Consider the following 25,142-nt stretch of genomic DNA (forward strand, 5'->3'; position numbering starts at 1 on the left):
CTGCTAGCACTCGAACTGCCAACACCTCTGGACTACAGCCGAGAGGAAAACTTATGGGCCAAAACTGAAGGGGGACCCAAAGAAAAGGAAGGATGGCGGGTGATGCCTGACAAACGAATATACATACTTGAACAATTAGCCTACAAAGTAGTCCTTCAGCAGCATGAACTCACCCACTTGGGAAAAACTGCCTTAGAGATCCTACTGGATAGATATTATCTGATCGCTTGACTTCCATCCCTCTGTGCCTCAGTCCCACAAGGCTGCCTTGTATGTGCCCAGAACAATGCAAAAGAAGGGCCAACTGGACCAAAGGGAATCCAGCGCTGTGGCCAGGCTCCTTTTGAAGATACGGAAGTAGATTTCACAGAAATAGGGCCTAGCCGAGGATACAAGTACTTACTGGTTTTTGTCTGCACTTTTTCAGGATGGGTGGAAGCATACCCAACACGGACTGAGAGGGCAAAAGAAGTAACAAAGGCCTTACTCAGAGACATTATTCCCGGATTCAGGATGCCATTGACCATAGGGTCAGACAACAGACCTGCATTTGCGGCAGAAATAATACAACAAGTGTTAAAAGCACTAAACATCCACTGGAATCTACATGCGGCCTACAGGCCCCAGAGCTCAGGGAAAGTAGAGCTCATGAACCAAAACCTAAAGCAGGTTATGGCAAAACTCAGTCAGGAAACTCAACTACCTTGGACTGGCACTTTGCCCCTGGCTCTTCTGCGGGTACACTGTGCCCCTCGGTCCAAGACAGGATTCTCCTCTTTTGAAATCCTGTATGGGAGACCCCCTCCTTTAATTAGACTAGGGGAAAATATTAAGGAAGTGGGAAGCTTTAAACTTTATAAGCAAATACAGAGCCTCAGAAAGACTGTGAGAAATCCATAGGTGGGTAACTGACAGAATCCCAGTTTCACTGCGAACAATGTTACACCCATATAAACCTGGGGAACAAGTCTGGGTAAAAGATTGGAAAAGGGAGCCCCTCAAGCCCACTTGGAAGGGCCCCTACCTAGTTATATTAACTACCCCAACAGCTCTTAAAGTTGTAGGTATCACCCTGTGGATTCATCATACCAGAGTAAAGAGAGCAATGCTACCGCGAGATGAGGACATCTGGAGAGTCGACCAGGTCCCTGGAGAGCCACTTGAAATCAGGATCCAGAAACGCCCACCTCACCTGCCAGAGAGCACTGAGCCTTGCTCAAGCCACACCCGGAAGCTGGCTAGTCAATGCAAAGCGGAAGCCTAAGGAACCACCGATCGGGACATAAATGAACTTTCTCTACCACCCCTACTTTTTAAATTAATCAGTATTGTTGCTATATTGCGAGCTGCAGAACTGACAGCCACTGCACCTCAGGATTGGAACATAGGCCAGAGACTAATACTAGCCGTACTCTGTCTCTCTATAATGGAAAGCCTAATGGTCAGTCAGTGTCTACTATAGGAACCATACCTCCCAGTTAAAAAAAAATGAAACCCCAAACCCTTCTGCTACTTGTAAAAACAGTTGCTAACATATCTCTTTCAATGATGGGGGTTCCAATGGGACCCATTAACCAAATTGCATTTGGCAGGGTCCTTCTCCCCAGAAAAAATCCTTGGCCCACATGCTCAGGGCCCTTCTATAGACCGGGTAAGGACTGGGAAAAGAAAAATAGACCAACGCCCATGCCTTATAACCAGGACCCCCAATTAAGTATCTTATTAAGCAAGGTTTATCATCTTCTTAATGCTACTAACCCACAACTAGCAAGTGACTGCTGGCTCTGCCTGGGCCCCAGCCCCCTTCAGCATGTAGCCAGCCCATTAGGTCTCGCAGATCTAACTGAGTTTAATGGCCACTCTGGGTGGTCCCCAGACTCCGCAGATGTAAGCCCCAAGTCAGTTAACGTACAGTTGGCCCATACAGCTTCTGACTGCGTCTAAAACCCGGGGGCAAGACATTCTGTAGGAAATCTGGCCACTGCCCAGTGTGCCCAAACCCGTAACTACACAACTGTTTATGGTTGTATGCCTGTCAAATCTTGGTGCACACCAAGCCCAGGAACCTCTTTAATATGCGGGACACACGCCTACTGGTGCCTGCCAGCCAATTGGACAGGTACTTGCACATTGGCCTTCCTTACCCCTCAGATGGACATACCTAATAACCAGAGCCTTCCCATACTCGATCAAAAAGGGCCATCCAGTTAATACCACTACTCATTGGGCTGGGAATAGCCACTGGTGTGGGAACAGAATAGGAGGAATAGCCTCATCATCCTACTATTACCAGCAGTTATCTGCTGAGATCACTGAAGATTTAAAACAAGTGGCTGAGTCCTTAATGACTCTACAAAACGAGTTGGACTCCCTAGCAGCGCTAGTCCTACAGAACAGGAGGGGTTTAGACTTGCTCACTGCTGAAAAGGGGGGACTCTGTCTCTTCCTATATGAGGAATACTGTTTCTATGTAAATCAATCAGTAATTGTCAGAAATATGGTCCAACAACTACGAGATCAAGCTGAATGCAGAAACCAGGAATTAGCAAATTCCTGGGCACAATGGGATAACCTCTGGAGTTGGGCCTCCTGGCTCCTCCCCCTAGCAGGCCCCCTCCTTATGATCCTTCTAGCACTGCTGTTTGGCTCCTGCATCCTTAATCTCATTACCCATTTTATCAGCTCACTAATAGAGTCACTAAGGCTACAGCTACTGGTTACTCAGTACAGGCCCCTGGACTAGGTAGAGTCCGATGGTAAATAAGGGGCACCACTCTTAAAGTTGATGCTCACTTCAGTTGTTAAAGAGAGCATCAAAAGCAGGGAATGAGGTGGGAAGCCCCATGAAAAAGACAGCAGGACCCCCAGGCAGAGCCACTACCCTCCTGCCAGCACCATTTGATTCCCTGGCCCTGTGGCATTATCTTGCTTTTTAAACTCTGAAACAGCTTACTTCTAGGAAAGCGGAACTTATCCTTAAGAATCTATTGGTTCCCTGAGCTAACTCCTGATTGGTCCATTTCTCTCACTCCTGATTGGTCCATTTCTACAAAGTTTGCAAATTAGTCAACTTTGTTATACCTTATTTGCATATGATGTTACAAAATGTTGCAAAGTCTAGACTGGTAGCCTATAAAAGCCTGTGTAAACCTACAGATGGGGTCCAGAGCTTGGAGTGTTAACTCCTCTGGGCCCACTGGTGTAATAAACCTGAGTTCTCCAATCCTCCAAGTGCTGCTTGGTCTCTTGCCCGGACCCAGGTTGCTGTCACAACTGAGCTGTAACACACTTTGCTACAACAAACACATATTTTTTGTGTGTAATTTACTTTCTCACTTCTCAGTCTCCTAACAAAGTTCTAGGGAGATAATCACCACTAGCCCCAAGCCCTGCTAGACCCACACTAGTGTCATTTACTGACATAAGCAATAGATTCTCAATAAATGCTTATTGTTGGTCAACTGACTTACTGGACTTCCATAAGTGATCCTCTTAACACTATACTGCTTAAGATATTATTTTGTTCACTCATTCACACTTATTCCCCAGTTATTACTCTTTTTGATTGGACATAATTTAGTTCTCTACCCTAGTTTTATGTGACAAATGCTCAGTTACTATCTCTTAGTATGCTCATTCATCCACTAAGTTAGTTTCTTTATCATGTCTCTGTAACTCTTTCATGTCCACCAGAGAGCCTTCTGCAGATGGATGTTAACAGATGATGTTAGATAACAATGAATTGGTTTTGCTTTTGCTAATATATAAAGGAGGTATGGTGAGATAAAAGGAACATAAACTTTGAATTCAAAGGGGTCTGAATTGGAATCTGCCATTACTAGCTACTCAGAGGCTCCAGTTCCTCATCTGTAAAAATGATAATTAGAAAGGCTTCCCTGTTCTGAACCGTATTATACTAACTTATACTTTACAAGGCATAATTGATCATTGTCTAAAGAAACACCAAAAGAGGTGAAATAGTATTCCTTCACCATTAAATACTGTTTGGCTAATATTTTAGATATTTAATGCCCATTTCCCCACTAACATAAAATTAATAAAAGTGTAATTCAGTGCATTAACTCACTCATTCAACAAACATTCATGATTCAACAAACATTTTCTCCTCATTGATAAACATATCAAAAGTGCTAGGTTCGGAGTTTGAACAAAATGAAATAGATCTCTTCTGCCAAGGAGTTTACCAAGTTACCGTTAAGAGCTACTCCAGAAGAGATCTTTGTGACAATAGTTTGAAACTGTGACCTTTTTATTCAATAAATGACAGGACATTAAAAATTGCTTATGTTAAATACATAATGCTGAGTTCTACAGTATCCCTGCCAAACACTTGTTTCTAATTTTTAGCACATGGAGATGCTGCAGTGAAATCTATCACAGGCAAAATACTGTAGAAATCATCACAACTATTTTCTTCTGATGTGCCAACAAATATTTTAGAAGAGGGAAATGAAAGAAACAAATTTTGTTTTATATCAAATCAAAAAGATTTGGAGTTAAGTGTATACACTTTTTTCAAAGATTCTTCACATTAATTTTGCAAACAGCCAGAATTTGGTGCTAAAAAATTCCAACCATTCATTGACTCCTTTTTATCAGTCTTCACAGGGTCATATAATAAATGTTGGAATGTCTGGATGCCAAATAAACACGGTTGGATTTTAAAAAGTGTTTAATGGATGTACTTTATTAAAATGGTGTTTTGAATGCAGAGATATGTGATTTTAGTATGCTTACAGTTACTCTAATACATACACTTAAAACAATGGTCCAAGCAGCAATGACATCAACTCTCTACAGAAGTGCTATGCATTCAATTAGTACTTTGGTAAATTGTAAAACAAATGTACATGAGAGCACTTTGGCAGAAATTAATGTGGGACACAGCAAACTGCAAGATTCTGTACAAGAATTCAGTGGAAGATGAGTCATTCTTGGAGCTGGAACAACACCATGATTTCACAGCCTGCAAGGCTCGATATGACCATCAATGGACTGTCTCAACCAACTAACAGCCAAAGAGAGCTGCCAGAGAGTCAAGCGGTCTCATTCCAAATGCCAGAACCAATAGGCAGATTATCACAGTCTGGCTTGTAAATACATGACTTATTATTTCTGCTGAAGTCATCTAGATAACTGAATCTAATAAACATAATAAAATGTAACCCAACCAAAATTTTATGTCACTTTCCATAGACATGAGTATGTGAACAACTGAGCAACTAAAAGAAAATACAAAGATATGTTTGTGATTAATGGTTCGATGCTGATGCTAAACTTTAACCATCCCTTCCCCTCACCCGCTTTGAAGCATTTTCTTATTACCATTAAATTAACTTCTTGTCCATTCTTAGAAAGGAAACGAAATGTCACGCCTGATACTGAAGAGTTAGCATAGATGAAGAGAGCACTCATTCTCTGCCAAGATTCATAAAAAAACTAAATTCCACTTTGAAAACATAATTAATATTTAAATTACATGCTAATAGTTCTTCAAAGTAAGTTTTTAAATGTTGCAACTTGAGAAATGTCCCCATCATAGAGTACAGAAATTCAAAACTGATTCCTCCAAAACTTTTTTTTTCCAGAAAAAAATGCATAAAACTTTGAAGCACTTAACACAAGGGTCTGTAACAGTTGATGGAAAGCAAGACTGTATTTATATTTGGATACATAAGGTACTTAAGAATTTATACTTGTGAAAAATCACAATGATTTTAAGATTATCTTGCCAAATAAATGTTGGCAAATAAAGTGTGGCAACACATTTCAGAAAGATGATTTATATACTACACATAAATGAAAGGCAAATATAAATACAACTGATTTAAGCTTAATTACATTAATGTAATTTACAGCATACCAATACCCACATGGTGATAACCACATGGCAAATTCACAGTTGTAACTAAAAATTTATATTCAGAAGAGTCCTTTTTTCCCCACTACTATTTGCATAATTCCCAGCAATAGACTTAGAAGCCTAATACAAGTATGCTTCTTTTATGGACTACAATAATCTGTAACTTATACTTCAACATTGTGGCTTGAAAAACAAACACCAGTTAGTCAAGGCTGACTAGTTTCGGGCTTTAAAAACTTTCAGGTGGAGCAGAGGAAAGTCCACCCCTGATCAATGCCTACGTGCCCCACAAATGCCTCTGTCACACCTGGCAATGTTTACAATGCATCAGTGACTCTTAGACCTTTGAACTCAACATTGTTCCACTCTTAGTTTTTAAAGTCACCGAGAGGAATAGCAATGTGAAGAATTCGAAGTAAAAATAAAATCCACAGCTTTAATTAATTATTTTTTGATGGAGGTACCGGGGGTTGAACCCAGAACCTTGTGCATACTAGGCACACGCTCTACCCCTGAGCTATATCCTCCCCCTAAAACCCACAGCTTTAGAAGGCCATTTTGTGCTTTAGTTTCCATTTGCTTGTTAGTTTGGAAATTCTCCATACTCCTAAGTGTAGCTTCCATATTTATGTCCCAAGACCTGACTCAGAAACAGCAAGAAAATTTTCCAGCTTTCTTAGTCTACCTTTGGTTCCTCACTTCCCAGGCAATGAATTGGAGACCATATTCTTTCTTGAAACGTTTTTCTTTCTTTCACTAAACTTTCTTGAAAAAAAAAAAAGCAATTTTTTTTTAACCACTTTTTTCCAAAGGACAGTTCCTGACTAATATAGGCAAGAAAACTCAGGATCTATTTTCTTCCATTCCCAAACAGGTGAGGAGAAAATGGGACTATTTATATTGTGCTCTCTTCTTTCTAATAAAGAAATGAAAATTAAAAAAAGAAAAAAAAAAGCCAACTCTGAAAACTAAGAGTTGAAGGTACATCAATGTTATCTTTCTGTTTTTTCTTTTGTTTCTACAACAAAACTCCATGTCATTCTTAACCCTTGGTATTTTTCTCACATCCTATTATTTTATATGCAGACACTACATAGCAATGTAGCTTCAACATGCTGGTCCTGTTCCTAGGTTTTCCACATAAGTTACCCACCACAGAATATCTCCTACAGCCGTTTTTAATCCATTTCCTCATCTGCCAGTAACCATTGGTTCTCCACAATAAAACTTCCCTCAGTTTATGAAGAGTCCTTAGAGATAAACATATGAATAATTTAAAGCTAACTGGTGAAAGAGCTACATAGGATTGTTCCCTTTAATTTTCTGTTAGTCAAAAATATACATATGTACATACACCTACACATATAACAAATTTACACTGTCTGCAGAAATAAACTGCAGATACAATTCCATACACACATTTAGAGATTCACATTTTAACAGCAAACTTATGCACAGATATAAGGAAATATGGTTTTACATTCCTCAGTTACATAGCAAGCTAAAAAAGAAGTTTTTTTGTTTTTTTTTTAAGATTTAGTCTTTCTTATGAGTCTAGAAAAAGGAGACATAAACCTCAAGATATGTCTGTAGCAATTATCAGTCAATGTAGGGGATTATTTTTACCGACAAATTATCCAACTTGCTTACTCTATAAAAAGCGATATAAACATACTATACACAGAACATAAAACATAGAATTGGAGATAACAAATGGCAACTTTATACAAAATGCTTGATACTAGCAGTATTTGACTTTGTGTAGCTTTGAGCAATGAACTCTCGGCCTGGGCATTCTTTTCTCATATAAAGGAACAGTCATATCTATGTAACATTCTTAGCTACAGAAAAATAGGAATGAATTGAGTAGGGGCAGTGGAGACAGGGCGACACAGCTAAAATACGTAAGTGCACTGTTGTACATATGTATACAGTTTAGCAGTGTCATGTTATCTGAATTGATTTCTTTTGCATTGTTACATTTACCAGTAAGTGATCCAGAATACAAAATATAGTAACAGAGAACTCAGTTTTCGTAATTACTCCTTGGTACAGTTATTTAAAATAAACACTTGCAGATAACACGTTGAGTATTTGTCAGAATATTAACTAGTTTTAAAGAACTTGAAGGCAAGAACCTGGTCAAACGAAAAAAGATCAGACATGATCAAAAGAAACTCATAGCTGCCTTAGAGTTTTAAAAATGAGAATTAGAATGTAATGGGGGCAATGATTAGTGTTTTAGATCAGGGGTTTTAAAAATTAGAACTTTCACACTCAGCAAGTGTATCAAAACCATTTTTCATTTGCTCACTCAACTCAGAGACTCACTCACAATAGCTGAATTACACATATGCTTAAACTGAGTATGTGCAGTTAGTTGAACATAAATATGGTGGGTATTTATGAAAAACTACTATGTAAGTGGTTACTAAGTTCACACTGATTTGTGTACTGGTCTAGTTAGTCCTAGGGCTACCTCGGTATGGTTGACTTTTTAATCTAATCAGTTTCTTGACACACTCAGTGAAAAACTGTTGCACAGAAACTCCAAGTCCCAGTCAGCGATCAGGCCCATCGTCCACTGGTGGCAAAACTTCTGCTGAACGAGAAACTGACTTCAGAGTTCTTGTATTTTCCCCAAGCACCAAAAGGCACTACTACTGCAGTGGTGTTATCTTCAGTACCATACTGTATTGCCTGCAAGGGATGGTAGAAAGGAAGAGAAACACAATGGAAATAAGAGTCTGTACAAAAAGAAATCAAACTTCCTCTGGAAGGCCAAACCAGTTTAACACCTAGTTACTAACACAATTATTTCACAGTGGTTTGTGCTTCTTTCACCGGGTATCGATGCCCACATTTTTCTACATTGCAGATAGAATCACTGATGACCCAAAATAACCATATTATCTGTATGCCACTGTAGCATTTTTGGCAATAGATATACCAGTGGACTAAGGTTCAAGATACGCAGCTCCTGCAGAAGAAAATACACGTAAAGCATTTAGCATAGGGACTAATACAGGATTCATTCGTAAGTGTTAGCTCTGACTTAGCAATTCTGCTTCTAGACATTCAGAATTTATTATGGAGCCAAGTGTAAAATTCATTGTAATACTAAAACTAAAACACAAGATTTCAGAGAAATCTCCAGCCAGTGGTGGCCCCTCCAGGCTGCACGGAGACCTGCACCTGGCTTTGTCCTCCTCTCTTCCTCCTATCTGAGACTTTTTAAGCAGTCTGCTGTGTCACCTGTTCAGTTACTGCATGGGCCGCTTCATTGGGATCATGGCACTGGTTGATGAAGTCACAAATCTCTTGACTGTTCACCATGAAGTTAATTCCATCTGTAGTGAGGACCAGGAAGCTGTCATCAGCATGATGTAGCTGCAATCAGAACCAAAGGCACAGGATTATAAACCAGACTCAGCCTTAGAATAATCTTCATAATTCAAAGATTTTCTCTGTTTGCTGAGTGGTCATCTGTGCTTCTGAGCTTGCAGGCAAACAGTGTAAAAATGGAAGACCTGTATTTAGGGCAAAAATAGCAACACTGAGCATCAACTGCGGAGGACAAACCTAACATTTACTTAGTAATGCCACAGAGGAAGAAACCAGATAGCCAAATGCTGACAGGCAGCATGAGGTAATGACTGTGAGCACTGTTTCTGGAGCCAGGCTTCCTGGGTGTGAAACCTGCCTCTATTTTTCAGCTGGGCAAAAGTAGGTAAGTTGAAATCTACATGCCCTGGATTGGTTTTCTCTGTAAAATGGGGGTAGGAGTAGCTATTTTGACCAGAACACATAGTCACATAGTCACATAGTCAATCCCTGTATAAGTATCTGTTAGACGAAATGAATATTAAGTGGGACATCTGTAAGACAAAATTGTTCAATTAATTAACAATCATTTGCTGCCATTACTTGGAGCCTACACTACAACATGCCAGGTACTCGAGCAGGCTGGGGGTTGTAGAGGGGAAGGATGAGCTCACCCTGGGTGGACACTGGGGGAAGTATAGCATAATGGGGGCTATGATTAGCAGCAGGCAAAAGACGTCACAGAAATACACGTGGGGTGGTTATTTAGCTTGGTGGACAAGGGAAGTCAGGATCGGCTTCCAAGGAAAGGCAACGCTCACGATCATGTGCAGGTCAGGAAACACTGGAGCACCATGCTTCCAGGCAAATTCCACAGCTGGGTGCAAAAAAAAACTGGTCATGTACATTAGGCCAGAAAGGAGTATCTTCTTTTATCTGAAAAGTTTATCTATCCTTCCATAAACCGCTTCTTTATAAAGTCATTTTGGCTTCCGTTGAGGCTTCAAAGTAAGCCCGCAGTTGGAGACAATCCTGCACTCATTTCGTGCCTGAGTATCAAGTGTTTGCAAGTCCCCTCCTACCTTAATCCTCTTTGTTTCAGGTTCTGCTATCACACCACTGGTTTTAAGATCCAAATCTCCAAGACTTCTTGTCATTGCAAGCCTGCCGTTCACGTGAGGCTGTCCCAAACTATTCCAAGCTACAAAACCCCCACATTTCTTGATCCTGGTCAAGAAAAAGTGAAAAGACTATGATGTAACACTCAAAACCAAGGGACGGCTAAACTTCAGCATGAAATCAGTCTAAAACACAAGGTTTCATTTCTATCTTGAACTATATAAATATCATCCTCATAGAAAGATTGATCAGTGGAGGTGGTTGGTACCTTTCTTTTTCATCTTTTCTTTCTGGAGTATGGTCAATGGTCAGCTTCATGGGTTTTCCTTTTCTACACAAAATTGCTCGGCTATCCCCAACACTGGCCACAACCAGTTCAATACCATCTCTCAACAGGGCTACTGTTGCAGTAGTCCCAGAGGTCAGAAGGGTTGCTGCAAACATTATGAAAAAGAATGTAAGTCTGTGATAGTCAAATGACTGGATATGGAATTTTTGTTACAAACGAAAACACAGGTGTGTTAAACTAATGCAAAATGTATCTTTCTAATATAACTAGAGCTATGCAAATAAAATGCAAATGAACTATGTAAGTAATGGCATGCAGAGAAAGAAGTATTTAATTCAGTAACAAGGCTCCATGCAAACAGAAAAAGTTGCTAACAATTTGGTAAAAAAAAAAAAAATGCATCACTGTCTCCAAATGGCTTTTATTTATATAAACTAGAGCTCACCTGAATTTATCATTATGACACCTTTGTGTGTACATCAGTTGTCAAGATTAAAAATATGACATTTTAATTAGATTGGCTAATCTAGGTCTACAGAGCCCATTCAGGCAAGCAGACTTTTCTATAATCTATGCACTTAGGTTCTCTCTTCCATTTCTTTATCCTATCCTGTGAAAGTATGATCAGTTAATAGGCTAAAATATGCCAAGTGCATACCATTTACTCTTCAAGTTCTATATTTTATATTCTTTCCTTCTACAACTGTTTTAATTCTACATATGCTCACCAAAAAAAAAAAAAAATCCTAAAATGGTTAAAGGTTCACATTCTTTTCTTGTTTATCTTATTTCTCTCTAGACATGAAATAAAGTTACAGCCATCATTATATTGGGACAAAGTCTAGAAGGCCAGGAATGAAATTCATTCCAGTTTCCCATAAGCTTGGTGTAGTTCACATTTTTGATTCCAGCAAGATCTAGTACAATTAGTCTGTACCCAAATGCAGGACAGCACTGCCAAGTGCTCCTGCTGTGGTCATGCCCTGGGCCCAGAGCATTCCAAGAATATTCATTTCCTCTGACTAATAACAAAATTACACGTTACTTGGCTTGAGGTCGCCACTGTTTCCCCATCCAACCCAAAGTGCATTTTTCATTTATTTATCCCAAAAATGTCTGTCCTAAGTTCCTTAATATTTGTTAAAAATTTTGAAGGTGCATTGAGCCTTGTCAAAAGTGAAAGAATGCTATGAAATTATGGGCTAAAAAGTAAAGCAAGTTGGAAGAAATTGAAAAAGATAACTTATTTTAAAGCAGGTATTATCTTCAGTAACATGGTTAATTCTTTAAAGCATCTAAGTGAAATATTCAGGTGATCAATTAAAGATGATTCTGACTTCAAAGGTGGATTTAGTAAAAATGAATTGCTGCTGATTTGACCATCTTTCCAATATTTTTAAAGACAATTTAAACAACATCAGCAATGCATTTTGGAAAGATATATATGCATATATTTTCCAATCAGATCATTAAAATGCCTGCTTTAATCAGAAAAATAACGTGGAAAAAATATGAATAAACCCTGTTTAATCTTTTATATCCATGCTGAATTTACTTTATTGAGAAGTAACATTTATAGTTGCACTATCTTCCCATTTATCTCTTGATTTTGGAACTGTTGTGCCAAAGTAGTAATATCTTGGCAATGCTAAAATATATTATATATTGTCATCGTACAACACAAATATTTTAGTGTAAGTATCAGTGATGTTTAAATTACAAATGCCAACTCTTGAGTTTCCTAAAACACTTTGCAAGGGAATCTTCACAGTTTAACCACTGTAATCTTTTTGAATGATTGGAAGAGCCAGGGAAGAAAACACAGGAATTTTACTCAGATGCTACCTGTCTAGGGAGTTTGGTATTCCTCTCATTTGTTTAAACTGTCAACAGTAGCTTTGGTTTTAAAGTAGTTTTTAATTGGCTACATCAAAAAGAGTTAAAATTTCATAAATGAAAACTTCAAGTTTAGCCATTTCGGATTATAATTCATGGCTTTGCTGCCTAGGAATTTAAAAGAGCTTGAGTTTTCACTAACCCAATTTCACAGTTCCAAAATGCCAGGATTAATGGGAAAGTTTTTAAAACTATTGATCCTGGTTTGCTAAGCATCTAAGGATATAAATATTAAATCAGCATTTATTGTCGTTTAACATTGAACATGGAAGTAAAAATTCTCACTTTTTTCCCTAACAACAAAACTATAAAACTAAGACATCTTTCAATAAGTTCTTAACACTCACTGGACATTTTCTACTGCAAGTCATCTCAACTAATGGGACAAAGAGGATGTGGGAACCTTCCCGTAGTCCAGGCTAGGAACCGCTGGACTCCATCACCTGGGACAAAATTAAGCAGATCTCTCTTTCCACTGAAGCCCAGCAAATAGTGTCCACGGGCTCCAGGTCTAGAGCTGCTGACCAGGCACAGTTCTCTGCCACAAATAACACGCACAGAGGCAAATAGGAAATTCACCCAGGAAGTGTGCTCAAACATTACAAACCTGCAACACAGGGGAGGATAGAAAAAGAGCTGCAAAATAAGGGGAAGGGGTTTTATATTGGTGAAAATTTCACTAGCAAATTACATAACATTCCAGGAGATGCCAAATCAACGATTCCAAAACTCAATTTGCCCAAGTTGATGGTATTTTGTAGCTGAGTCTCTTTTTTTCATCACAGAGTAATACTTACTAGTTTTGTGGCTTCTCCAGGTAGGAAAAACTACATACAAATGCATGTGTACCAAGACACATATGTGGTGACACAGACATACATCTACATACTCACACACACACCCATGTTCACATGCACATGACACTCACACTCAGTCTTGAAGAGTAAATCAGTACCTTTACTGAGTTGAAAACAATGCACTGTAAATGTTTGTTTTCAGTATCAGAATTGTCCCAGTAACAAAAGGGAAAATTCATGGGTATAGCAGTGAATAATTCATATCTGACAAGCATATTAGAGAAGACATAAACTACAGTATACCACCAAATTACTGGGATTTAAGTATATATCAGGATGGAATCAAAACACCTCCTATACTGGATACAAGAAGTATCATATTTGTTAATGGTACTTAATGCAGTGATTTAGTATCTAGAAGGCATCTTTTGAGTAGAACAATTAATTTGTTTAAATAAAGGCTAGTAAGGCTCTTGAGCTCTAATGCATGTTTACAATTTTTTATAATTTATAAAACAGATGTTTCTGCAGCTCTTTGTTTCCCCCAGTGTTGCAGGTCGATACATCAAAAGAAAAATGATCAAGATTTTGAATAGCAACATAAAGAGTAAAAGCTGTACTTTTCAAGGTATAATCCCCCCCCAGTAATTATTCAACTGTGTAAACAATAATATGTATGAACCAATACAGTTTCAATACTTATGAAAAATGGGTGTTCTAGACATGTATGAATCATAAACAGTAAATCGAAGTACCGAGTTGAAGCAGTAACAGCACAATAAGAATACCCGCGGTCCCTATTTTTTTACTTTTGGCTGCCTCCAGCCTAAGAAGGGTAATCAAAAACATTGCATTTCTAACACTGGTTATTTTGTAGTTTATTTAATTCTTCCATTAAGAGATCAAGTAATATGAAGAGCATGGAAGTTTCCAATGAGACTCACAATGCTGCCACCAACGTCTCCCACTCTGAACGTCAGAGCAAGTCTTCTCTTTTTGATCCATTTGTCTCTTGGGGAGCTTTGTTGCTTTCAAATCTTAAGCAATCTAGAAACACTTTGAAGAGTTTATAGGATATAATCTAAATTTTCTACCATCTGCTTTGTTTTAAGTGACAATTTGTTCATAAACAATAGACTAATGGGATATCATTTGAACTTACTGGCTGGTTTCATTAACTGTAAAAACACATATGACTGGCATAAAATGAATATAAAATATTCAAAGATGATGATGAAATTAGCTATTTGTACATAAGGATAAACTCAAAATTCATCAACAACAAATCAATTAAAAATAGCCAGCAATTTCTTAAAGGCTGTTTCTTGAAAAGTGGCATTCTGATTTTATTCTCCTCAGACTACCCCCATTTTAAACTGAAATTGTAAATATTTCAAATGCTAATGAGAAATAATTTGAAGTATTTTATGCAGATATAACAGCTTTGGACCAACATCTTGAAAAGATGAGCATGTTTGATTATTTTCACTCTGTTAAGAAAGCTAATACCATATGATGCGAGGCGTTCTTCCCTACCTGAAATTCCACCATTAGTGATTCATTCCTGTGATTTAACCAACCTCTTTTCAGGTTTCCCCAACTGAAAATTCAAATCCTTCCATAAGTGATAACTCATTAACATCTATAAATTATATTAATAATTTGGTTAAGTCAGCTATAGGATGATCAAGGAATAAGCCATAATAACTTTGGTGAGAAAGAGCAGGCAATGGAGATCAGTACAGTGCAAATAATTACTGAATGAGAACCTTCCAGAGTCTCTGCAGGGTGCTGTACTCTGGACAGTCATAAATGAGTAAGCCATGGTCCCTACCCTCAGGCTGTTCACGGGAAGGGTTCAAGGAGGGCAAAGGAGCTGATGCCAAGAGAAGATGAAAGAGATTGGAGAGGGCAAACTACTTACTTCAGTTTTATTTAACTAGCACTGGTCCTATTTATAGCTATGCCAGAAAGAATATTATCCACTCTTACAACACTGATACCACTTCAGTTCTTACTAAAACCTAAAAAAAAGTTTTTAATTTAAATAACTTTGAAATCTTAAGTGGTATACTTTTTTTTTAATCCACCAATTGAAAAGTTAAACAACATATAGCATTCTCTCTTTCGTGACTTTAATATATTTGATAAAATAAGCCCCAAATATCAAGACAATTTTTGCCATCTTTGAAAGCCATGGCAACTTATTAAGAATAAATTTTAAAGCTGTTCTTAAAGTACTCATTTTAAAAAACCACACAGACTAACTGGTCTATAAGAATACATACAAAATAAGACTTAAGAATAACAATGTCATAACAGACCCTTTCCTTTTCTTTTAGTAACATCATCCTGTCGCCTTCCATGATACTTGCAAGCAATTGGCCATTGAATAAAAATTTCTGAATGTCTTATGAAAGTTCTCAGATTATTAACTCAAACTCTATGACAGAACTAAGTTAAATACATCTTCATTTCATTATTAAAAATGAAGTACATTTCTATGATTAATTTCTTTGCACAACTGACTATGTGAGAAAGGTATCTTTAGAAAGTTTCTTTTAAGGTAGGCAAGTTAAGTAAATTCCTTCCCTAAGTTCAAAATTCCCTTTAACTGTAATTTATTACTAAATAAATGAAATAAGTCCTCTCACATTTTATAAGAAATCTATCATTGTTTTAAGCATCTTCGTCAATTAGATCCTTTACAAAAGGGTTGACTGCAACTATGAAGGGGTTAACTTTTTTTTATTATTGGCCACGTTCCTATGATAAACTTGAACATTCTCGTCTGAAAACCTTGCCCAGTAAGCTCTACCTTTTACAGAACAACTGGGGCACACCACCTGCACTACAGCCCATAAACGTTGCGGTGTGAGATACAGCCGACCTGGTTATGGATGAAATAAGAGCATTACCAATATTCAGAGTTATAAAAATAAACCTATAAGAGAGTTTGAATGTCCTCTTTGCCTTCATATGTTTTACCCATTAGGAACAAGAACAGAATCCTATGCTAAACTTTACCCTCTCTCAACCCTTATTTTCGTAAGGTGAGGGGCCAGCCAGAAGGGGAAAAAAATATCCAAAGGCATGAAGAAGAGAAAATGGGCCTGAATAATCTATAAACATGAAAATAAATCCCTGAACAAAGAGAGTGGACTCACTCAAACACTCTTCTGAGAAGTATGATGATGATAAGGTTCTCGAAAAGGGGGAGGAAATACCTCTTAAGATGGCAAATAGAGTCATCTCCCCTCATCATTAAATATGCTCGTGAGAGAGGCCACAGTGGGTGCCAGGAACGTCCTAGCCCTAACTCTGCAACTGACCTTTTACCTCTCTCTGAGTTTCAGTTCTTTATCTGTGAAATGGGGAGAATTTCCATCCCTATGCAATAAGACTGTAAATTATAAAAAAAAAAAAAAAAACATTGCTGTGAGGACACTTTGACCTCCTTTAACAAAAGGATGAACCAAACACAGACTAATTGTATTGCATGATTCATTTTCAAATTAGTTACGAGGTCTATATGCATACATTTAAATGGTGCTGCAGCAGCTTTCAAGATTAAAAGCAATAAATTTGGGGGCCTGCCGACTAGAAAACATGAGCTACATTTTCGTGAAATACTTTTGATAAATTTAGTCAAAATCAGAAACATTTTACTTTCAAAGTTTAAGGACATACAGTACACAAATTCTAAAATTCAGCCCTTGTGTTTAACAAATAAAAACAAAAATATCACTAGTTACCACAGGGAAGCTGCAAGATCAAGCTTTTTTTTAAGAAGTGGAAGAAAAAAATACCTTCCTTCTAATTATACAAAGTAGTACACATTAGCCATTGTCCTTTCCTACTTAGGACCAATTATTGCAATTTTCTTCTTGTCTGGACAATGACCCCTTGGCTAGATGAGATTACCCTGTAGTGTATTTCAGTACTTGCTCATCAGATTCATCTAAAAAAACAAAAGCAATAAACTCTCTCATTGTATAGACCTCTTGTCCATAAAATGAGCAAACAGATTTTTAATTTTTTTTTTACCTTTTTAAAATTGAAATTCAATATCAGAATCATTTTGGAGCTTCGATTTCTAAAAAAGAAAATCTTCAACATATTTCATTTAAAAGTGAGATACTACCATTAGTATTGATTCCAAACAGCATTTAAAGTGATTATTAAAAAAATCATTTTCAATATAAGCGTCCTTACAATAAGCTTATTTTAAAATTCCCACCCCTAAAGGGCTTAATTAAATTGTTTCCTTTTTAACCAAAATTCCCCAGGACCCTAAGGAATGAGATTGTTTTACTTACCATCAGCAGACAGGTGGGCGTGCCTTGCAAAGGCTTTATCTATTTCTAGAAAAGCCAAGGTCAACACAGTTTCCAAATTCTCCTCCTTAGGAAGCAAATCCCTTTGTGGAGAGGAAAAAAGAGCCCCAAACAATTATTTTTACAATAGATTTCTCCCCTTCCTCTTGGTCCCTCCAGCTAGCAAAGTCATTCCATACAATGGACATAGGTGGCCTGCCTTTCAGATGCTTAAAATCCACATATTAATGAACCAAACTGAGAAAGAATCAGGCACAAATATGTCTTTAAAAACAATAAAAAGAAGTCTGAAGGGAGGTGGGGGTATAGCTCAGTGGTAGAATGCATGCTTAGCATGCACAAGGTCATGAGTTCAATCCCCAGTACCTCCAATGAAATAAATATAAATTACCTCCCCCCTAAAAATAAAAATAAATAAATAAATAATTGCCCTTGAACATTCTTTGTTCTTTATTAAAAAAAAAAAAAAAGAAGAAGAAGTCTGAGTGTCCCTCCATCCTTAAAAAATTAATCCTCACTACCACAACCCTGAGAGGTCAAGACTTCCTTCATATTAATTAAGCCACTGAGTTCCCTTGTGGAATAAGGCAAAATATACATAAAGCAACTGATGAACAATATGAATAACTATGCTTGAGAAGAAGAAATAGTCACATGGTCATAACTTACATGTTCTCCCAGTTTTTTTCAAATTTTTGGGCTAGAGGTAATCAGGATTATTTTTTAATGGAGGCATTAAATGCTAGGCATGCACTCTACCACTGAGCTGTTTACCCTCCCCTCCTTGTCCTCTCCATCTTTTAATTCTAGCAGTGTGATCCTCAATAACACATTAATAATAATAATAATTGCGGTAAACAAACTTTTTAAAGAGTGCCAAAACCCCTTCATTAAATGCATTCTTCATATTCTAAAATGAATCATGTAAAGCTATTTTCAACAAGTATTCAAAGATATTCATACCACCTGAAATTACTATTTATTGAAGCACTATATGCCATGCATTGATAGGAGTAAACACTTCTCATAGATTTTCACAGCATATGAGATCGGGTACTTTATTACGTTAATTCACTTGAAATGATCACGAGTCAAGTGCCGTTGATTTTAGTCAATGCTCTCACCAAGGGAGTTGTTAAAACATACATATTTCTGAAATGGTAATAATCATCAGTAATAGACCCCGGGCCTGAGCTACTAAAACAACAGAATCAAAGCACTTAAATAAGTACGTTAAGAGTGAACATCTCAGCCAACATGAAAAGTTTAAACAGAAAGCACAAGGCAAGATGCATAGAGTGAAAGCCATTGTACGTACAGTATGCACTTCTCCATATGGGTGTGACAGAAATCAGCAGCCGCAGGTCCGCCGTGGCCATCGTACACCGCAAAGTACAGGACCTCATCTGTTAGCTGAGCAAAGTCAAACCGGTCTTCATTCTCTTTTCGTTTGCCAGTCTGCGAGGCGCAGCCTACGTTTGCCAAGCTGATTTTGGGAATTGGCTTGCCATACTTGATGCTGGGTGGCAGTAGAATTGGTTCGTCAATGCGGTTATCCCAGATGCCAAAATTATCCCACGTGGATGGTCGCCCGCTACCATCAGGATCAAACCGAGAGCACCTGGGCTCTGAAGTGGAGCTGTGGCACGTAGGCGTCAACCACCTGCCCTCCTGCAGCAGGCGGGAGCAGAGCAGTGCTCTCTTTCTCACCTGGTTCCCACCGCTTCTAACCAAAGTGATTAAGGTAGCTGTTGACATAACTCAACTCCAGGGGACTCGGTAATGAGGGAGAGGTCAATAGCGCAATAATGGACGGTCTTCCAGAAAAATGATGCAACTGAGTAGAAAGAGAGACAGAGAGACTCCATCGGTAATTTCAAATATCATTAGCTATTATCAAAAATGAAGGCTGTAAAGAATGTGGCACCTAACAGCCTACTGCTAAGAATAGTAGATCAAATTCACCTACCCTATTCACGAGTGTTTAAATTCTATAAAAAAAAATTGACAATGTGCACATGTCATATAGAACAAGTGCTTCTCCAACTTTAACCTACAGTCACCTGAAGATTTTGTTAAAACGTAGACTCTGATTCAGTCTGTCTGGGGTCAGGGCTGAGATGCTGTATTTCAAACCAGCTCCCTGGTGATGCCAAACTGCTGGTCTGGCAGGCCCACACTTTGAGTAGCAAGAATTAGAAAACAGATGTAAATAAATACTCTTCCCTTCATTAACTCCATTGCTCTGAAGAAAAGGTAGGGATAGATATTAACAATAACAAAACTTCTTACAAGAGTTAGAAATAAGAAAAAATAACTGGTTGTTAGATATTTATGATCGTTCTGTACTCAAACAGTGCTCAAGTTTAGCAAAGATACAATCTAGGATTGAAGTTCTGTTTGTCTTAAGATTTCCCCACTTATTAACTTTACATACTTTATTACTATGTTGATGTAAACTGGTTCACGCAAACACTCCCAGAGACATAAGGATAAGCCAGTTCTGATGTGTGTGATCTCAGAGATTGGGTGGAACTGCATTTGTGACAAGCAGCACTCATTTATGAGCAACTGGTCTATATATTTACATTAAAAGCTGTAATTCATCAGAAAGCCTCCCCTGGGTGTTAGCAGGGGAAATTCCTACACCCCGGCAGGCTGTGTTTCTGGTAGTTTGCCATACAAATAAAGTTCTAAGCAGAAATTCATTTGCATAATACTTTGTTCTGTTATGAATTAAAAGCTAACTTGAAAAGACAGCACAATGTTAGATTTAATAATCCTGGTGGAGGATATATAGATGTTACATTATTCTCCACTGTGTTTTTTTTATTTCGTATTTTTATTTATCTCAACAAAAGACGAACTTGATAAAAATGTATCCTCTCAAAAAGCATACACACACACACAAAGCCCAGCTTGAGTGCATCTATAAGAAAATACACCTCAGATTCATTTTCAAACAAATTGTCACAAATCAGTCCAGCTGTGTGTAGAAAGGGCAATTCTTTCAGTAAGTAAAGCAGGAGGAAAGGATGAGGTTCTAGAGGAGGCCCTTAGGTATCTAAGCAGCAAAAGGCATCAGAGCCCTGTCTTCACAGCATTTAGAATGAAGATGACTTCTGGAACAATTAATGGATCACGAAAGACTTAGGAGGCCATCCCTTCTTGGCCTTTTAGCTAATATCATGTATTAAAGACTGAAACTCACTTCTTTTGTGACAATATTGGAGGCAGGGAGACATACTCTGGTTATCAAGTATCAAAGGGAAGCAACGCATTCCAGTACAAAAAAAGAAGTGTTTATTCCTCTGCTTCTGTTTGAAAGTTATATTTTGTTCATCAACAAAAATTGTGTCAAGTAGAAGTGAACTTGTGGAGAACTTTCAAACTATAATACAATCTAGCAAGTAAGAGAGCTAAGTGCTAATTACTGATTCGCAAAGCAGCTTTATACCATATTGAAAAGAAAAAAGTTAAATATGTTTATTAGAAAACATTCACATCTGAAGGGTGCACCAGAAATTAGCAAAGTGCTATTCTTTCGGCTTCAATCTCAAAGCATGTATACCATAACTAGCCTTGGGCCATTTTTGCCGTCACACACCTACTTTAAACAAGAGTTCTAGAATTACAAACAAATAAATGTTGAGTAAAGTTTTTCTGCAGCTCTTCTAGGATACGCTTGTCTTTTTTCTCTCTCTCCCTAGCTTCCAAAAGTAAAATAAATAAAACAAAACAGAGCTGCATTCATATCAGGGAATATACAGCCCCTGGAAATATTATTTAAGAGCTAAAAAAATGCAGTTGTGCAGTTTCTCTAAGCCTGCATAAACTAAAATCAGTCTTCAACCTGGCCTCCTTCCTCACTTGTTATCTGCATGATCACCTCAGAAAGTAAGCAGAATAGTCACAGGAAAACATTTACTTTAAGGCATACCATTGACATGGATGAAATTTAACCCAGAGATACAGCTAGTTTACAAAACCAGGTCAGCACCACTTATGCAAGCAGGGGAGTGTCTAAAGAAGTGGTTCCATCCAGCCAACTCTCCAGATGCCCATGGAAATGACTAGGCACTGGTTAGCAGGTAGAATTTATAATGTGGGGGGAAAAAAAGCCTTCAAAAATATCAGTGTTCTTTCTAACAAAGAATAGAGAACAAACTGACAAACAACTAAGAAATATTTTTATCATGTGTCAGTTCAGCAATTAAAAATTAGCATGCGTTTATCATTCTGCAAACCAAAAAAAACGGTTATTCAGGAACTCTTTATGTCAATCTCTCAATCGGAAATCAAGGCTAGCTTATTTTTGTTTTAACGTTTGTATTCAATCTTTGAAAGTCAAAGTAATCCAAAAGAGTCCAAGGGCAGAATTCTGCTTGAAAGCTATTTGAGGACACAAAAATGTCAGAGCAAAAGTTAAATAAAAAAAGAGTGGGAACACATTATGCCTCACATCATATTCTTTTAGCAAAAATAAAATTTAAAAACTATGCTAAGCAAGAAAATAAAGATAAGCAACTTGATTGGAATTTTAGCTACACAGCAGATTATTTATATAAGCAACCTAACTATACTGATAATCACATACCACTAAGGAAAAGAATGGATAATCTTCAACCTCAGCCAAACTGTTTTCCAAATTCCTTTTTATTCCCCAATCAAAACAAAATACATGGATCACAATTAACTTTAATCCCATGAATAGTTTAAAATGTGTGAGTGCAAGCATGTATATATTCTACACACACTGTCAATAAATAAACCCTGAAAACACTTTCCTTATTTTTTGGGGGGGCGGGTAACATTTTAACATTAATCTGTGTGACCAGGCCCCCCCCTCCCTCCTCCTCCTCAGTGCTTTGGTTAATCTGATACTTTATAAAGTTCTGACACAGAACTCTGACTGTTGAACAAAGTTGACTCCTGATTTCAATACTGACTAGCAGAGAGGGAAGTGGGGCAGGATTCCAAGAGGGTTAAATGCTGAGTCCACAGAAGTAGGCATAGATTCCACATGGGAGCTCTAGTGAGAAGCCACATCCTGAGAGTAGGAAATCTCAGGTGAAAAGCATCACAGGAAGGGGGAAAAATGCATTTGATTTGTAGTAAATTTTTGAAGTATATACATGATTTTAAAAAAAAGGAGGGGGATGGTGAGGAAAAGTCACAGGTACACCTACAAGACTGCTATGCCAAGTTTACATTTTCATCTTATTCCAACTTTATAATCCTACAAAGGTTTAAACACCTCAGAGCTGTCCAAATATATTTTTGGAAAAGGGAGGCACTCATGGGTCTCTGGCAGAAGGGTGCACTTGGGATTTGAGTTAAACTGCTCTTCACTGTTGAAAGCAGGTCAGGAGAGCAGTTTATTGCTGTCATGTTAAGCACATGCCAAAATCATTCAGGAGTTTTAAGGATCAGTACTACTGAAACCTGTTTAGATTTATCCCTCCAGCAAAACTATTTAAGTTTCATATAACTATCCGTATCTGTCCTTTATAAATTGGCATTCAGGTATCTTTACATCAGCAACTCCCACAATGGAAACACAGGTAATTTTAATATTCTTAAAATATTTCTTTAATGACTCTACAAAAAACAACCAATGCATCCCAATAAATTCAAACGTGACAGAACCTCCAGGATGTATTTCAGGAAATTTGGACTCCAATATCCTCTTTATTCGTACCCTGCTAGGAGAAAGGGAAAGAAAATGTACTAGTCTACATGAGGGAAAACACAAAAACAACAACAAAGACCTCAAATGACTTCCCTTAGATTTGATGTGAACATATGTTTTAATGTGTGAATAGAGAAAACATGGGAGTAATAAAAAATATTCATTATTCTAATTCCATAAATATCTTTTAAAACATTTCAGTTAATGTGGATACAACTCACAGGCCATATTCCCAATCTTCATTTAAGAAGAATTTTCCCTTACAGTCTATACTACATCACCCGCACTTCTCCCCTCTTCTTTCCTCTTCTCTAAGATTCCTGTCAAGGGAGGTGCCTGTGTCGGTGGTCAATAGAAAGTGACTTAAGGTTGCAAGAAAAAAATCATCAGCGAGAACTCACTTCTGAAAAATTACAACTGAGATATTTTATGACACAGTGGTGCACTCATTTTTTCCCCCTAGAATTCTATGACACCATTTCTGTTTTTCAAGGCCATTATAATTTGTCATTTTAGCTGCTCTTTCTGAAACTGCCGACAACCTCGTTCGTTCCTCCGCCCTGGAGGAGGGTGCAAGGGACTGAAGAGGCCTTGCTGCACATTTCCAGTCTGAAGTTCAGAAAGGCCAGTGGAGCTTTAGAGACTCCAAATTCCCGGGCTATTTCTACCCGGAGTCTCGTTTTTGTCACCTCCTATGAAATCGCTAATCTACAGAAAGCGGTTGCTAAAAAGACAACAGCCAGAGGCCTTGAGATTACGATTGTTCTGGCAAAGCAAAACCCACGTCCTCAGATCGACACCAGCCAGGTCTCTGCATCCTTCTCTATTCCGATCCCCTGAAAAGCTCACCGTTGGACAGTTTGGGATCCTGGGCTGGGTTCGCTAGAGGTGACAGATGAGTGGCCAGTGTGGACCTCGGCAGGAAGCACACCCTCCCGTCCGCACAGAGCGCGGCACTGCAGATGGCTGGGTTCTCCGCAGCACCTTCCGCCGCGCGGTCTCCGCCTCCCAACCACCCTCTCCTCGTAGATTCCGGGTGTCGCCACGTCTCCCTCGGCCCGGGTGCAGCTGCAGCGGCACGAGCCGCTGACCCGCAGCATCCTCGGGTCCGGGGATTGGGGCTTCACTAACGGGAAACGAGAGCGGGCAGCCCCTGCCTCCCGTCCACCGTCCCTTCCATGTTCCCTTCCCTCCTTCCAACCAGGCCCACAGCACTTGCTCGGCACTCGCCTCAAGCCTGCCGTCAAATTCAGGCCGAGCGGAGTCTCCGCTGGAAATGCTCGCAGCCCGTGCTCAGGCAGTGTGGGCCCCGCCCCGCCCTGCTGCTCCAGACCTCAAAAGGGAAGAAAGCGGCGCACAGCGAACTCAGACACTGACCGCCGGGCTAAGACTGGAGGGGCTGGGGAAATTAAACCCACATGTCCCCTCCCCTCCCTGGGGAGGCCTCCTCCGTTCACTCTCCATCCCGCGGACCAGGACTGATGGGATGCGACCGCTCCTGTAAATAATACTATAAACGGTCACCAAATAAATGAAGTGCACTCTCCATGTTCTTACCTCGTGATGGTAATGTCCCTGAAAAAAAAATTAATTAGCTAACGGAGGGCGGGAAAGGGGCTTTCTGTAAATAAGATTGTCTTCTCCTATGTTTCCAGTCTCTGGAACAAGCAGTTAAAACAGCCACTGGCTCGTCTCGGAAATTCTGGAGAATTTTTCGTCTCCAGATAGAAAGGGGAAGTCTGTTCCCGCTGACTGACGGCAGCTCCGGCCATTCTGCGCCTGAGGAGGCGGCGGGCCCGCCGCC

The 25,142-nt window shown here is 38.7% G+C and overlaps 1 protein-coding gene and 1 non-coding gene across 3 annotated transcripts; both read right to left on the minus strand.

Moving 5' to 3' along the window:
- Positions 1-4,680: 4,680 nt before the first annotated feature.
- PPM1K (protein phosphatase, Mg2+/Mn2+ dependent 1K) lies at positions 4,681-25,035 on the minus strand. Of its 2 annotated transcripts, none has more exons than XM_010966134.3 (7): positions 24,896-25,035; positions 18,965-19,483; positions 17,629-17,729; positions 10,596-10,761; positions 10,291-10,435; positions 9,140-9,274; positions 4,681-8,584 (listed from the first exon to the last, which is right to left on the minus strand). In XM_010966134.3, the coding sequence occupies exons 2-7, from the start codon at positions 19,402-19,404 to the stop codon at positions 8,453-8,455; spliced, it is 1,119 nt and encodes a 372-aa protein (XP_010964436.1). In that variant the 5' UTR covers positions 19,405-19,483; positions 24,896-25,035; the 3' UTR covers positions 4,681-8,452. The 2 variants fall into 2 exon arrangements, with proteins under 2 accessions (XP_010964436.1, XP_010964437.1); XM_010966135.3 differs by lacking the exon at positions 24,896-25,035 and adding an exon at positions 24,188-24,711.
- TRNAT-AGU (transfer RNA threonine (anticodon AGU)) lies at positions 6,340-6,412 on the minus strand. The gene has a single exon. It is a non-coding gene; the product is annotated as a tRNA-Thr (tRNA).
- Positions 25,036-25,142: the final 107 nt, after the last annotated feature.

The sequence above is a fragment of the Camelus bactrianus genome, chromosome 2 (assembly GCF_048773025.1).
Source record: "Camelus bactrianus isolate YW-2024 breed Bactrian camel chromosome 2, ASM4877302v1, whole genome shotgun sequence".
Lineage (NCBI taxonomy): Eukaryota > Metazoa > Chordata > Mammalia > Artiodactyla > Camelidae > Camelus > Camelus bactrianus.